General features: G+C 37.2%; 1 protein-coding gene across 8 annotated transcripts in view; it reads right to left on the minus strand.

The window, feature by feature from the left end:
- TCF12 (transcription factor 12) overlaps positions 1-16,079 on the minus strand; it is a 158,667-nt gene that overhangs the window by 55,804 nt on the left and 86,784 nt on the right. For all 8 annotated transcript variants that reach the window (XM_084532351.1, XM_084532353.1, XM_084532354.1 and 5 more), the window contains one exon: positions 12,734-12,798. In XM_084532351.1, coding sequence (XP_084388477.1) covers positions 12,734-12,798 — 65 coding nt within the window. The remainder of the gene's footprint in view (positions 1-12,733; positions 12,799-16,079) is intronic.

Below are 16,079 nucleotides of genomic sequence, written 5' to 3' on the forward strand. Positions count from 1 at the left end.
CAGATATGACAGGGACTTTGTGTTGGCTTTGTGCTGTGGAAGTGAACGAAGAGTTGCAACTTACAAACAAGCTTAGGTCTTCACACCTCCTCCTTCCCCTGCACCCCCAAAAACCTGCCAACTCGTTAGCATTTTTCCTAGCTTTTGGAACTGGCTTCCTTTTCAACAAGTTTATGGAAGTAGTCCCAGTAGTCAGGCTGCCTCTACTTAAGGGGGGCACACAACCAAGGTACTTACTTAACCCAAGTGTTTAGGTAACAACTGGGGCTTGGCTACATTACTTCATTACAGTAAAAGAACAGAACAGCTCTCATCTCAACCTAATCCCCACATTTCTTGACTACCCTGCAGAAGGCAACTACACCAATTCTGTGAAAGAGAGACACGCTATGACATGCTTGTAGACAAAGTCCCTCAGCATTTCCCAGAATTACACAGAACAGGCAGCAAGTGCACTCCTTGCCTTCCTATACACATCAAATCCTGCACCGGCACAGCAGAAGTTTGATGTTCTATTGCTTTTATTCAGCAAGCCATTTGGGTGAAGACTTAAAGAACATATATGACGTGTCTTAGTATTTTATATGTCTTGTCTTATGGATAAATCTGACAATTTGCATGGACTAGTTTCAAAGAAAGCAGCAAAATGGAGAAGTCAAACTCCACTAAACTTGCAAGGTCCCCCGCTAAGTTGTGCACACGGTTACTGCAACGTCAAAGGAAAAGCTAGCACAAAAGTAAAACACTGAAATAATTGCTCTGTGAAATACTGGTACGGTACAGAGCTTTGGGCTGCAGAAAGACCATTCATCCAAGTTTCATGTCATCCAGTTTAAGCCATAAATATAACCAAGATACAAAATGTTGAATTGCACTTAACTCTGCAATCTTTGGCAACTGTAATGAATATGCACTTCAAGATAGAGCTGAACTTGGGAAAAAACTGACATATGATGTAAATTCATTTTAAATTTAAATTCTGGAGATATGTTTGCAATTATCAGCGTGTTACTAAAGAATCTCATCCTGAGAATATCATCAAATAGTAATGTGAAATACAGTGTTACCATTTTGAGAACAAAGGGACCCTGAATGAGTAATCAATAGCAACTGGCAGAAAATGAGGCATTAATTATGATCCTCTCTAGTGTTTTGTCTCAAACAAGGTTTCATTAAATATATTGTGCTAACCTGTACCTCTCCAAGCCATTACCAATAGATTTGATCAGATACATTTTTGGTCTGATTCAGGAGTAGCAACATATCAGAATTAAGAAAAAAATTGTCTGAAGTGTTATATGATACCTTAGGCATTTTTTCTTGATCAATTTGAAGGAAATCAGGGGTTGTAAATAAAACATCCCAGGAGAGGATTCTCTAACAACGTGTCGATAATTGCAAACATATTTCTCATTTTAAAAAAATATTCAGATCTTATAATCTTAATGTAGTCTCTTGAAAATTTAATTATCACCTCCTATACCTAAAGTATCATGCAGGTTTGAGAAGATAATGACAGTCATCCATCAACTGCATCCTGCCAGTGTAATCAGGCTAATCTAGCTCGCTGGAGTAAAAAACAGCTACCTAGGGTACTGAACACCAAAGTGATGCAACATCGTAAACAAAATAACAGAGATTTAGCTTAACTGTCTTCCTAATTAACATTAACTCCAAAAAATATCAAGGTATCAATATATTGCTTGTTGATACATTGCAATAATATATCAATAAAGGTTTTTCTGGATCATCAGGATCTAGATACACACATTATTCTGTGCATATGCCTAAGCAAAATCTGCTAGCATGGCTAATTCTGTTTGTATGCATGCAGTGTTACCGGGACTGAGCACGGGGACAGGGAGGGGGAAGAGGATATCATGGGCAGAAGTTATATACGACTCCAACGATGTTCGTTTAGGCAGTGGGAGAGATAAAGATCAAATGCAAAGGGATGGAAACTGTGTGTTTCTTTGGCATCCAAATGGCTTTAAAGCACCCAATTAATACAAGGATGTAGAACGAATACCTTTTTTCCCCTCCTATGCGACAGCGGTTCCCCCGCACTGACACCACATATTGGCAAGACTACAAATTCTGTCTTCCACTTGTAAAAGCAGCGCCCTGCTGATGTTGGTGTCCAATCCCCGAGGTTACGCTGGCTCAGCTTGTCTTTGCTCATTCCCCGGGGCAAGGTATTTTTGCGTTGCTCACTGAATTCTAGGAAGGCATTACTAAGCATTGTGATTACAGGTCAGGCTCCCCTCCCTTTGCCTTTGAATCTCTTTGCTACATTATGAAAACAGTAATTTGAACAGCTTCCTTACTGTGATTATACAGAAGCAGAAGGTTTGTGGAGAACTGCAAAATGTCAGAAAAGAAGCAGCTGAGGGTTTATTCATCTATTCTTTAATTTTATTTATTTATTTTTTGGTACCAGCCTTCTTGCCTTTTTCTATGATTACAACATACAAGCATGAAAAATCAATATTATAATAAAAGCTTCTATGCTGAATCTTATTTACAGAAGCCAAACTAAAAAGGATACTGTAAAGCTCAAAGTATCCTTGCATCTGCTTCTCCCCCTGCATTTTCAGCAAAATTCTTATAAAAGATTCTATACGATTAGTATAGTTTCGTGTATATGGCGTGGAAGCTGTGTTATCTCCTTTCCCACACAAACAAGAGAAAAACATCTCAGACACCAGAAAGTCAGAAAACATGTAAAATAGCAATGGCTCAGAAACTGTCGTTAATACAGCAACCAGATAACTGTTAGGACTTAACATAGAAGACCCGTATGTTTTCACATATGATCAAGCCAAAGTTAATCCCTATTAAGCCAGGGGTTACCAAATGGACAGTCAAACCCTGTGAATATTTATCTTAGGCTACAGTCCCGCCCTCTCCCCAACTCCTGAATGAATGTCGTCCTTCTCCCCCTGCTATTTAGGGACCCGTGGCATTAGGAGCACTATCACCTTGAAAAGCACTCTGTGACACACCTGAACCCAATCCGAGATGGATGGCTTAGTTCCACGGAAGTGGAATCAAAATGGCAAATCTGCACGTCTTCTTCCCATCCCATCCACTGCCTGCCTCAGGCTCAAGCTCCAGTCTTTGTGAGCCCATCCCAGGCAGCAAATGCCAAGTCACACACTGCTTAAACTATTCTGAACTCCCCTGCCCAGTTGCTTTCAGGGCCTGTGTTCATCTTGAGAGCAGTAATCTGTGAAGCTAAAGAGTTTGAGATGGGACTTGCTCTCTGAAGAAAGAAAGGAAAAGTAAATGGGGGCTCAAGAGGTTAGGCAGAAAGAATAAACACGGCAAGAAAATCCAAAGGGCACTCCAGCTCATTAAATCGAGGAACGGCTGGGAGAAGACAAGTGAGCTCATCTTTTCCCAATCCTGCAATTATACCATAAACACATAATTGAGAAGCACCCAACTTTGGCAGTAAGACAAGCTAAAGGCAAATAGCATCTGACAAAAAAAATACGTATATGTACTTAACTGGATGCTTCTTTCCTCCTTATGCAGCAACATAGAAAATATTACACATATTGATGTAGAGGATATTAATCACCTCAAACACAATCAAACTATCAAAAATTAAAAGGAAGGAAGAAAATTTGCCGATCATGAATAGCGTGAGAAAGAAAGGCAAACACAAGTAACAGTTTGTCTGCTTTAAAACATTCAAAATGATTCCTCCCCGAACTGTTCCCTTTTTATAAATAGCATCCCCCCCACCTATAACTGATTCCCAACACCTGCTACCCACTTCCTTCGAGGGGATGTCTTCCCTGATTAACTTCAGGTGGTCACCTCTAGCTCTGGAAAAAGAAATTACTTTTGTGTCCAGTACATTTTTTAGGTTCTGCCTATGAGCAGGCTCCCTATCTGCTGAGAGGCAGGAGATATTTTCCCAGTAGCACAAGAAATAATTCAGTTCTAATAAATCATAATCAAGAGAAAATTAATATCACTTGATTTTACTTGAGAAGTAAAATGGAGCAAAATTAAACTCACATTTGGACATCCCACCTGCCCTTAAACATGTATATCCCATCTCATATCCTTTTAAGACAACATCAGCTAGCAGAACCCAGAGCTGCTGCTTCAGTTCACATTGTGTCTGCCTTTCCTTCAGAAGCCACGTTTCTAGGAAACTGATAGTTCAGCTGTAAAAATCTGTTTGGGGGAGACACTTGATATCAAAGGTGTCAGAGAGGAGGAGATTAAAAGGAGAAAATTTACAAAATAAAATCAGTTTGTCAGCTTTAAAGTTATTCTGGTGTTAAAAAAAACCCACAACACTAAGTTTTGTTTTCAATGCTTCCGTACCTCTGTATTACTTGGATTTAAACAGACATTACCGTCTGTAAATGGTTCCTTAAACTATATGAGTTAAGAAAACAAGTAACTAGCACTACTGCTTGTAGTCTTGTAAGATCCCACAAATAGGAAAGGTCCAGCTCATCAAGTACTTCTCTGCCTCTTGGGAAGATCCATCCAAAGCAGCTTCAAACACACTGCCAACACAGCGAGTGGGAAAAGCTTTCTTATGGCTGTTTAATAGACATGTTGATTTAAAAAAAAAAAAAAAGTAAAAGCATGTTGTATACACAGCTGATGCAATTCGATAGCTTTCATTAGCACTAAATTCTATTTTTTTTAATTTTGAAATGGTAGCCCCTCTGCAGCACCTGTGCTTTCTCATTAGCTTAAAGTGTGCATATTTTCTTATTATAAACACTCGTACTGATACATATATTCTATACATTTTTTCAATATCTAATAAAAACAACTAGTAACTCATTCTACCAGTAGCTATTCCAAAACAGCAAAAAACAGACGGGATCTGATACACACAATGTGCTTAACATCCTTCAGAGAGGATTATTCATATTCTAGCATCCCTTTTCCTAGAATATTATTTTCCTTTACGTTCTACTGCCTAGGTGTGGTCTAAATATGCCTACTACTCTTATTCCTGAGACAGTTATTTAAATTTCTATTAATTTAAACCCTTTAATTTAGTTCACACACACACACACATATACATATATATATAAATCTTTTCAATAACACTACAGTACCATAGAAGCAGATGGTGCAGCCTCAACACAGAGTAACCATCTGATTATTTCTCTCAAGGAAGCTGAAGAGGGACGGAAGTGTTACAGACAAGCAATTAAAAAAAAAAAAAAAAAAGTTTCAGGTTATGAACAGAGTTCCTGCAGAAAGAAATGAAAACTCCTGGAACTCTGTTAGTGAGCATGAGAAGACAGCGCTTGCACATGCAAACTTCAGACGTGCATCAGGTTACCAGGAAGAAACTAAGAAGCTCTCACTAGGAGGATGAAGATCCACCTAACCTATCTGTTCTGCACACTTGTCCATTACTTTTCATCTTCTAACAAGATCGCCAGCGTTCAGTATTCCTTAACATATAATGCCAAGGTGAAGCGTGTTAGCGGACTGGTAGAACAGCCCTTGTATTGGAGTAATGAATTGTTAGAAACTTGGCAAACAAAATTCAGAAGCAATTGCAAAGAGCATTCACACTGTTATTTGAGAGCTACACCTGCAGATGGAGGAAGATTTGTTTGGAGACCTTCATACACATGTAAAGAACAGACATTTTAAACTGTTATTTGGCCCAGACACATTTTTCTTCCTTGACTCACACATTTGAAGTAACATCGCAGCCATCAGATACCACTAAAATGCTATTCTATCCCAGTATTCACACTCACTCATTTCTTTCACTCTTGCTCATTCCAAGTTTTGTTCTTGCACAATGCGTATTTCAAATTTCATTCTTCATAAAGTTTATTTTTCCATTTTTGTCAGTAAACCTGATTTTTGACTCACATATTTTGACTCAACTTCTGATATGCTTATTTTTGTCTTGTGCTTCCACATGTTCCATACTACTTGATGCTTTACTAAAAAAGTTAAATCATCTGCATTTTACTATATACATGTCTTATAATTACATACTTTACGAATATATTAAAAATACTTCTCAGTTTGTGCTAGTCACAACTTTATTCATTTTCTTTAAGCAGCAAGTTAGCATCTACATCCTTCTACGGATACTTGCTTGCATATCCCTCACCACTTCATCAGTAACACAAATTGGCTTTTTTGCCTACGCACATTAGGAGGGAGCTCTTATGTTCTCTCCAGACAACTTACATTTCCCATCACAATAACTAGGCAGTGAGTGGCAATACTGGAAAACTTTCAGTACACCGCTTACTTTCCTAGTCACAATTTACATCACACAGGCTCTCCAGTTTGTGACTTACGCACAACTTTGCTCAATGGTACTTCTTCCCATTAACTAGATTTTTTATTTTTTTATTTTTAAATAATAAAACAGCTTACATCATCTATGGATTTAGAATTAAATATTCACATACCAAAGGCAATCACAGGTTATGTGGAACAAACGTGAGAACATCACATTCTCAGGTAGTCTTTTATTCTTTAAGTTTTCTCATTTTTATTGTGGTTGAAATTCCTCTCTACATTAATTTTGCCTTGACAGTAATGTTACTTTCTGGAGTTGCTCAACTTTTGTAACACTTCCTCTTCATGCAAGATAGCTGTTGGAATGTCCTGTGAGACACTACTTTGCGCAGCACTATACATGTAGTAATACAATGTTTGTATTATTCTTGTTTGTATTGCTCTTTAGGCATGTATTCTGCTCAAATGGCTTTAAACTCTTTGAATTTGAAGGAGGCAAATTACTTTCTATGCAAATGCGAAGTAACATATACTTGCAAACATTACTTTTGCCAAAGTGATCCATTAAATTGTCCAAAAATAGGTTTTAAAGGCATTTTTTGGTTTATTTCAAAAGTTATTATAGTGCATTTGATAAGAACCATCAAAATTTTATTTTAATTTAATTTTATTTTATTTTATTTTATTTTTTTATCTTTTTTTTGGTACAAAACTAAAACAACCTTTTTGGTGTGTGAAGGATGTTAAATACGATAAACTTCCAATCATGAAAAACTATATTTGTTCTTTAACACATTGCTAAAACTTGCAGACAAGATGCAAACCTCTTTAAGTCTCATTCAGTTGTGAAGAAAGTTATTCTGAAATGAACACAGAAAGGTCATGCATTTTTGTAAAAACAAAACAACCCCAAAACTGCCAACAGGATGAAGTGCCATTGCTCAGCCCTATACTATATTAAATTCTGTAATGCTTTTTAGCACAAGTGAGTCAGGCATATATAAATTTAGCTCTGAGTGGTATCCAGATGATGAGAATGTTTCTATGTTGAATCATAGCAAAGGTGAAAGATGGATAAGTTTGTTCCAAGTCAACTTGCAATGATACAATAAGCTAACTTCTTCTCCAAGGTACTACTCAAGTAACAGCATATATTTAATTCAATTTATGAAACACAAAACATGCTCTAAAGATGCACAAAGGCTACTCTCTCTCTCAATATTCTGTTGAAGCATTTATTTTGTTCCTGATAAACAAGAAAGTGGGAAGTCCTGAAAAGCAGTCTGAAATAAGTCTTATTATGTTTACTTTAAATATATTCCCATAAGGAACACTAAATATGGTGTTAATGTGCATAAAAAGTTTCTGTCATCCTGCAAAATTCAGGCTAATTTAATAATGCTTTATGTGCCTTACATCATGTTCCAATGATGCAATAATACGCTGCTAAATGAGTCACCTCGCAGCAGCCTCACAGAAACAGCAGAGCTGATGGCTACTGAAGGGAAAATGGTGCAGCAATATTACTGGAAACATTGATGGAACTTTTTTTTATTATTCATGCAAAAACACAGATTCTAAAGTAGCCCTATTTATTACCAATAGACACAAAACTTATAATAATAGTAACAGACAGAAATGAGTTAAAAAGCTATCTGCTACTACTGAATTAAATACATTTATAATATACACCATAACATAAATACTTCATATACTCTTTACATAGTACTCTATATTTCACATTGCATGAAATATATGGTAGTGTATGTGTATTTCATACGCTATAGAGCAGTACACATTTCATGCAGTATTATGTATATAATTTTACATATATTAAGTGAAATGTATTTAAGGCAAGTATAATCCACAACTCCTTCTAGCAGTCACATAATTTACAGGTTTATTGTCAATTAAGTTTTCTAAGTGAGTTTTATAACATTCAAAGTGTCCTATCATCATATAAAATATACACACTAGTGTAAATTTGTCTACGAAGAAGATATGCTTCAAACAAAAACAGGTGAATGCTGCCTCTTGGGCTCCTAACATCTACCGTATTTAGCATTCAATTTTCTCTCGCATTGGATACTACGTGGACTTGAAATTACCATGAAGGAACTGAAAACGTGTTATTTGCGCATGTTCAAAAATCTATAATGTCTACTTCTTATGCATGATTTTTTAGAATTAAAATAGAACATTAAGGGGAAGTCACAAACAATTTACTCTCTTCAGCCTAGTGATGCCCATCTCCTTACACCTCCACTACAGTCAGTGGCGAGAGGGAGAAATCCATCCGGCACAGAAGACCAGCCACTGCTGGGTTAAAGGAGTCTGTCTGCCAATTGGGCTGGGAACTGCGAGACATCAGGCTCGTGAGGATGGTTTGTTACTGTGATCTTCACAAAAGCTATTAGAAAAGTTAGTCTAACAGTTACACAAGTATTCCCCATTTACATCATTTTCATTTAAAATATTACGCAGATTCTTGGCATCCTTACGGATCAGAGCTGTCAAAGCAAAGTGCAATGACAGCTGGAGAACTTTTGGATGATACTGTAAACACAGTCATGTGTTCAAGATCTAAAGTCTAATCTCATTCCTTTTACATAAGCTACAGTGTTCAGTACTGTAGTTACATAGCAAAGAAAACCCTCTTTATAAAAGAAGCTTTCTGAAAAGTTAATCTATAACCAGTTTAACATTTGTTAAAGGATGCCCTTCGCAAATCTTCAATTATACAGCCAGCAGAAACGGTGGAATTGCATGCAAAAACCACCAACAAGCCTCCAGCCTCCAATTCAGACACAAATATAGATGTTGTGTCAAGTCACATAGCACACATTTCATTCTGGTAGCAAAACACAGCCTTTATATTTCTTCTAAAAGCTGTCAATTCTTGGTGCAAGTACACATTTTTAACCTTCATCTAAACAACGTCTGTGTAAGCCTTAATTCATCATGTTACCCATCCGTTCAACGTGCACATACGCTATGAATCATTAGAAAGAAACCAAACAGAAGCAGTACTAGTTGGAAAGGTGCAGGATGTAGGGGTGACCTGGCAGAAGGAGAGAGCATGCAGTAAGGTACAAACGAAGGCAAACAAGAAAGAGAATTCAGAACCTGATGGCAAAGCCCCAGACAAGCACAAGTTATAATGTAGGACGCAGACATACACCATTAACCATTAAACACACTAAATTGCATAAACATAGCTTAAGACAAATAAAACTCCTTACTCTACAGTGTTACTTGCATGAACGGGTCCAGTGTAAAATCCTATCCAGTGATGTTTCTTTTTCACTTGTTTAAAACACCTGATGGAAATATATTTTGCAAGTATGTACTCCCTGTCTGATAAAAGATTTTTCAGTTAGCCATATTCACATCCTCGCTACTGTTATAACAGTAGCACCATTATTTGGCAGCAGAAGTTTCATGAAAACACTTTCTATATACTTGATTTCACACCAAAACTTCTGGAAGTGCCTAAGTTGTTTTGACTTCTAAGCTACACTGAAAATTGATCAAACTTAAGCTCCTACCGCCAAAGTACTGAAACTTTCTTGTTGAGATTATACATACATACATATATATATGTATAAAACAGAAATCCCAACACTTCCTAGTTAGCAAATGATTTCAAGCAGCCAGGTATGACTGGTAAGATGAAATTAAACTAATTTTAAATTGAATTAAAATTGAATTGAAAGTTAATTCCACCTACATTTCCATGATCCTAAATATAAAACCAAGTGACATTTACCTACAATGACATTTTCCCATATACTAAGAATGTTTAAGAATAAACTGCAGGAGCAGAAATAGTAGGGAGCATATCAAAGTAATAAACAGAAATAAAATTGATGTTAATAGAAACAAATACGTGTAAGATTTTGACTTTGAAATAACTACATGTAAAAAATATATTAAATGGTGCTAAATATAAGCAATTAGGAGATACAAAAGCACTTTCCTCAGTGAGAACCTAAACAACAGAAATTTCACTCATTACCACAAATCAAAAGAGAATTTTATGCAAAGTTAACATAAATCTGCTTTGCAATACTGAACATGAACTTAATGAAGGAGTAATGTGGAAATGAGTTTGCTTCCAAACTAATGTCAAGTTTAAAACATTACGTTTAAGAATAATACATATGGAGTTATTTGAACAATGCTAATAACATTAATACAATATTTCACTGTCTAGATTGGCAATAATATCATGTCCCTAACTCAAACTGAAGAGCTACACCACTTTTTGCGACTTCTTGATACTGAAAGCTCACCTATATAGTTGCAAAGGGGTCTTGGTTTGTCACAGCTACAACAGCTGTGAGGATGATCATTCCTTAATAGGGGAAGCTGTGGCAGGACCTGCATTACCACAAGGTGCTGCCCATTCACACTTCCCAAACCATCAGTGGAGAGACTTGAAAACGAAATGGCAAATTCAAATCCTGTTTCATCTTCCAGAAGAATGATGTTATCAAAGACATCGGTTGATGATTCAGAGTCAGAAGAAAGTTTTCTTAATTTAACAACCATATCAAAACCACAAAGTGTTATTACACTGGATAACTTAAGTGTTAAAAATTGAAAGCCCAACAGTTTTCCTTAAAAGATGCACACCAGCTCCGGTAGGAGTAACACAGCTCCCTAGTGGACTATATTCAGTGACTGTGTTTTTTGAGAAACAAAGAGATGAAAAAGTAAGCCATCCAGTCATTTCAGTCAGAAAGACACGGTCTATACTAGCAGCAAAAATGCAAATTGCATATTGGAAATCCACTTCTTGCTTAGGAGAGCGGTTGCCTGGAAGACACGGGGAAGAGCTGGAAGCAACACAGAAGAAACCACGACTCAGAAGGAGCACTGATCCCTGGTGGACAGTGTGTAAGCTCTATCCCTCCAGAACATTCTGTTCTTATTCCTAGTCCAAGCCCATGACAAACTTCCTCCTGTCTCTTCATAATGTGCTGGAAAACAACCAGACAAGGGTCTAACTTGTCGAGGCAGAACTGACTGTAATCCTCCACTACGTCAAAATAATTTAGGAAGAAAATATTATGTGCATAATTTTATTGCCAACAGCACCCAAATCAGTTAAATTCATGATGACAGTGAAGTCTAAAATACACTTATATTCTCCTTTTCTTGGCAGTCTGGGACAATGAGCCTGGTAGATGTGTCTAAGCTCAACTATTTCGTACTTCAAAGTCTACTGATGCACAGAAATCTGTTCAGGTGAAATTTAAAACCAAAACAAACCAACAATAACCACCAAAAAAAAGAAAAAAAAAAGGCGGCAAGGCAGAGATTTTCAAACTGCTAATTCTGAACACCGACTTTTGGATGCACTCCCCAAGATACTTGAAAATAATTCTCAGTAGTGACATCTTCCTCGTGATTCCCACGGTTCAAGCACAAAATCTGCTCTCTCACTGCATTGCAGCAAGTATCCTACTTGGAAGCAAGCAGCAGAGCAAATAGCATGGTTTTCTGACTCTTCTCTTGTCTGCTCTCCACAGGTCCGTGCAACTGAAATAGGAACTCTTTCTGTTACTGTTCGGATGTGGAAATGGAAGTGTAAATTGAAGTGTCTAGTCTCTACTATATCAGTAGATTTATCATTCACAAGTGAGAAATATCTCTTTTATTCAGAAAAATAATAGTAGTAATACAAACTGAAATTAAAATGAAACATGAACAATTATTCAAAAATAGTCAATTTAATGACATTCCTCCTCCCTCCCCGCAATAGGTAAAGAAATAAAAGCAATAAATAAATAAATAAATAAATAAACAGCGAGTCTCTCTTATGCAACTGATTTGTTGTCCCTCCTGGCAAAATGGTATTCTTTGCAGCTTATTCCTCTGTATCCAAAGAGAGCTTACAGATGAGCCTCTGTCAGAGAGACCACCAAAAAAGATAGGCTCCCGTTAGACATTTCTATCAGACAACACATTTAGACGCATCTCCAGAACTCCTCAGATTTACAAATGCATTTATATTAAAGTCTCATTCTTGTATCTATTCCATAACAATGCCTTGTTTCAACAAGGAAGACTGGTTGAATTAATGTCATTAGTGCATTACCGACTTGATTGTGACAAGACACAGTGCCAATTCTTCTCTTTGAGATGAATTATCTCTACCACCACCATGTTCTGACACTATGATGTTAAGAATCAGGAGAGCAACAGCTGTTAAAAACACTGTCACTTCCAAAAATCTCTCATTAAAAACATAGGATTTCACTCTCATGGATACAGAAATAGTTCTACTTTCACAAAGTAAGACAGTCTCCTCTAAGTGTATGCATATACGTACAAGATAATTGGACAACACAGAACCCAGAAAATTCATTCTGCAATTCATGGAACATGTTCTTGCTTACATCTGGTAATCTCAACTTTAATTGAAATTATTCCATTTGCTTTCAATCACCACCATACTTACTTGACAGCCTGGTAATCCCGTATCTCTACCATACAGTGGAAATGGACCTCTATCTGAGGCTTTTCCTATAAAAGAAAGACATGTGAAATTAGAATCTTTTTAAAGTTTATTGTGCATACATAAACTAAATTCAGTATAAATGTATATTCTAGAAAATCTGCTAGCAGAGTAATGTTACAAAAATTAAGTTACATGAATACAAGTAGGCTTCTAGATCTGTGCTGATCACAAACAGCACTACTGTAGTAGACGACATACTTACCAGATTCCATTTCTTACATAGCCAATCAGTAAGAATGAACTACTGCAATTTTTTGGTTGTTGCTAAGATACCCCATCACTGTGTTGAAATAATAAGGGCAAAGGCTCAATACAACTTTACTTCCAATATCAATGAGCAAAGATTGGAACACTTTTAGACATTTCTCCTTCCTTCACAGAACTAACACACAGTACCACCTTAGGTGATTCATAACCTAAGCAATAAAATTTAAAAAATACATAGCCACAAGAAAAAGGAACAAAACCAAATTCAGAATGAAAAACACATGCTAAACTTAAACCATAGTTGAATCATTGAGCTCTCAATACTCATAACCCCTTAAATCCTCAAAAATCTCATCCCATGTAAATGAAATTTGTAGCTGCCCTCAGATGTTGCTAGATTATAAAACATTAGTAATATGTTTGCCAATTTGGAAAAACTACTTAGTGCTGTATTTGTTGATTGGGCCACCAAACTGAAATGTATGTGTATTAAAGTACAGTGTGAAAGCTCTCCAGTAGAGCTCACAGCTTTATCAATCTTCACTTTTTTTTTCTTCTTTTTTTTTTTTTTTTTTTTTTAAATCTCTCCACTCAATCATGTCAGAAATCAGGCAGTCATCAAATATGCATGTAATAGAAAATAGCAACTGCATGGAACGCCCTCAATTATGACACTGAACCTAAGAACCCCCCCAGCATCTTACCCAAAGGCAAGCATTAATAAACCATGCTACCTATCTGTTCAAAGCTGCAAAATATTTGAAAGATTTCAAAACGAATGCCATCTTAGCCAAGGAGGAATTCCCTTTTCCTGGATACGTGTGGCTATGTATGCTGTCCAGTCCTCCTAAGAAGAGCAAGCAGCCTTTCTTAGACACGTCCACTTCAGCGGTAAATAGCTCTGTCCTACTGCATTTGCACTTCTGGAACAGGGCCTCATTTTCTTTTCCCAATTTTCGATCTTATTGCCAGAAATTCCAGTCATCTCATAAGTGGGAATACTAAAGTTTACTGTTTACTTAAAACTGTTTACTGTTTGCTTAAAAAGTACAGCTTGGGTAAGTGAATTTGGCACTCTTAGAGCAACATCTCTGCAGGACTCTGATCTCGCTAACTACAGGTGGCCTGGTCAACAACGGCTTGCTGGAAAACACGGCAGTACTGGAACAAAGGGAAGGAAAAAGTGAACATTTTTCTGCTGCAGCAATTTGCCTCTAACAACTACCGGGCACCAAGCAAATAAAATACCTAGCATGCGAAATTATATGGGTAGCATGAATCATGCTGTTCAGATTAACCGAACTCAGCATTTTCTTTCCAGAAAATGAGAATCTTATACCACATGATAAACAACTTTGACTGCAGTATGCAGTATTCCAGGCAGGTTTTAAAGCAAGTATTTGTACAAGAGTCAATTTCAGAGATTAGAAAAAGAATGATTTAAATTATCATTTGCATAACAAGCCAGAAATTGCTAGATAAGAACACCCAAAATCACGTTATTTCAATTTTACCACTTTAAAAGTTTGGTAATTCCATTCTAAAGAAAGGAGCTGCCTCTAATACCCCTAGCTATGATCAGTTTGGTTCTAAGAAATAATCCAGAGATATCAAGGCTCCCTGATGCTGCGCTGCCTAAATATTTATCAAGAATTACTGCTAGAGCAAGTTAACATTTAACCTGTGCTCCAACAGCTAGCCTTTCCAATTATGAGTGTGGAAAGCAACCTAGGATCAAGTACAAGACTGTATCCCAAGCAGACGCCCAGTACAAGCACTCAGGTACAACTCCAGCCTGCAGCAGTCCTGTGCCATCATTGCAGAAACGAAAGCTCTGCCCTTCTTACAAGGCAGCACCGCTTCACTTGTCACCAGGTTACATACATGTGGGCTGTGTATGCCAGAGTTTTGCTTTCCATCCAGATTTGAATTATACAGACACTGTTAAGCTGTCTGTATATACAACCAACTCAAAATAATTGAGTTGGTTACATACACAAATCTTAATCTGCCCAGGTCAGCTCACAAATCATTTGACTCAGTAACTTGGCATCCATTTGCCTTTTTATTTTTTTCTAGTAAATTTCTTGCTTTTTCAACAACCCAAACTTCCATGATCTAATTGCTACCTTACAGACCAGCTTACAGACCAGCAACTACAGATTTAAAAGAAACTAAATCAAGAAAATCCCACTAAGCATTATAACCACACATCTCCTAACTTTATCAGCTTAAAACCTTGACACATTCAGTACCAATTCCAGCATTAATAGGCATTTAGTAAATAATTGTTTTTCTCTTGTTCAAATACGATATGCTCACAACTTCATACGGCTTTTGAATACTGCACAAGGAGCTGCAGTCCACCATAAATCTATCTGTGGAACAGCTGTGCAGCCTAAATACTCTTAACACCGAATGAACTGAAACAGCAAGATGCAAAGTGACAGTCAACTGCAGACAGCACTACATTAACTCAGCTGAGGGCTGCTCCGAGTGAATGTGCTATAAATGCCTGCCAGTAGTGAAACGGCATTCACCCACTGTTTCTAGATAATGCTTGGTTTACGAGAGGATGACAGAACGTAACTCTGCAAAAAATTACTTCGATTCCCACAGAATTAACCCGTTAGAGACTACAGAGCTGTGCACTTCACAAGAACGGATTTGCTCAGCAGCATGTAAAGTGCCAACGTTTTTTAAACGAAGCCACGTCTGCCATCCAGTACAAAATGAATGCCACAGTGACCACAGCTGGCAGCTGCTCCATTTGTCAGGCAAGAAGCACGTCTACCCACCTTGCACAGAGAACAAGTTTTCAGTGATTTCTGAAACAAATCTTAAATCACGCTTCTTCCTCATTTCATCGCTGATCACACTTAACTGGCCCAGCAGACAGCCTGCCCCAAAGCCACTTTCTAACAGAATATTCTCAATACCTTGGAGGATCCCCCCCTATCAGGTGCATGTTTTTGTTTCTGCACTGAAGTATTTCATACAAACACATGCCCGCATGTCTCAGGTCTATGTTGGCAACAGCTTCCTGGCTGCAAGGATAAAGCTTTTCAAACACCCAAAA

Source organism: Aythya ferina, assembly GCF_964211825.1.
Source record: "Aythya ferina genome assembly, chromosome: 11".
In the NCBI taxonomy this organism is placed as follows: Eukaryota; Metazoa; Chordata; class Aves; order Anseriformes; family Anatidae; genus Aythya; species Aythya ferina.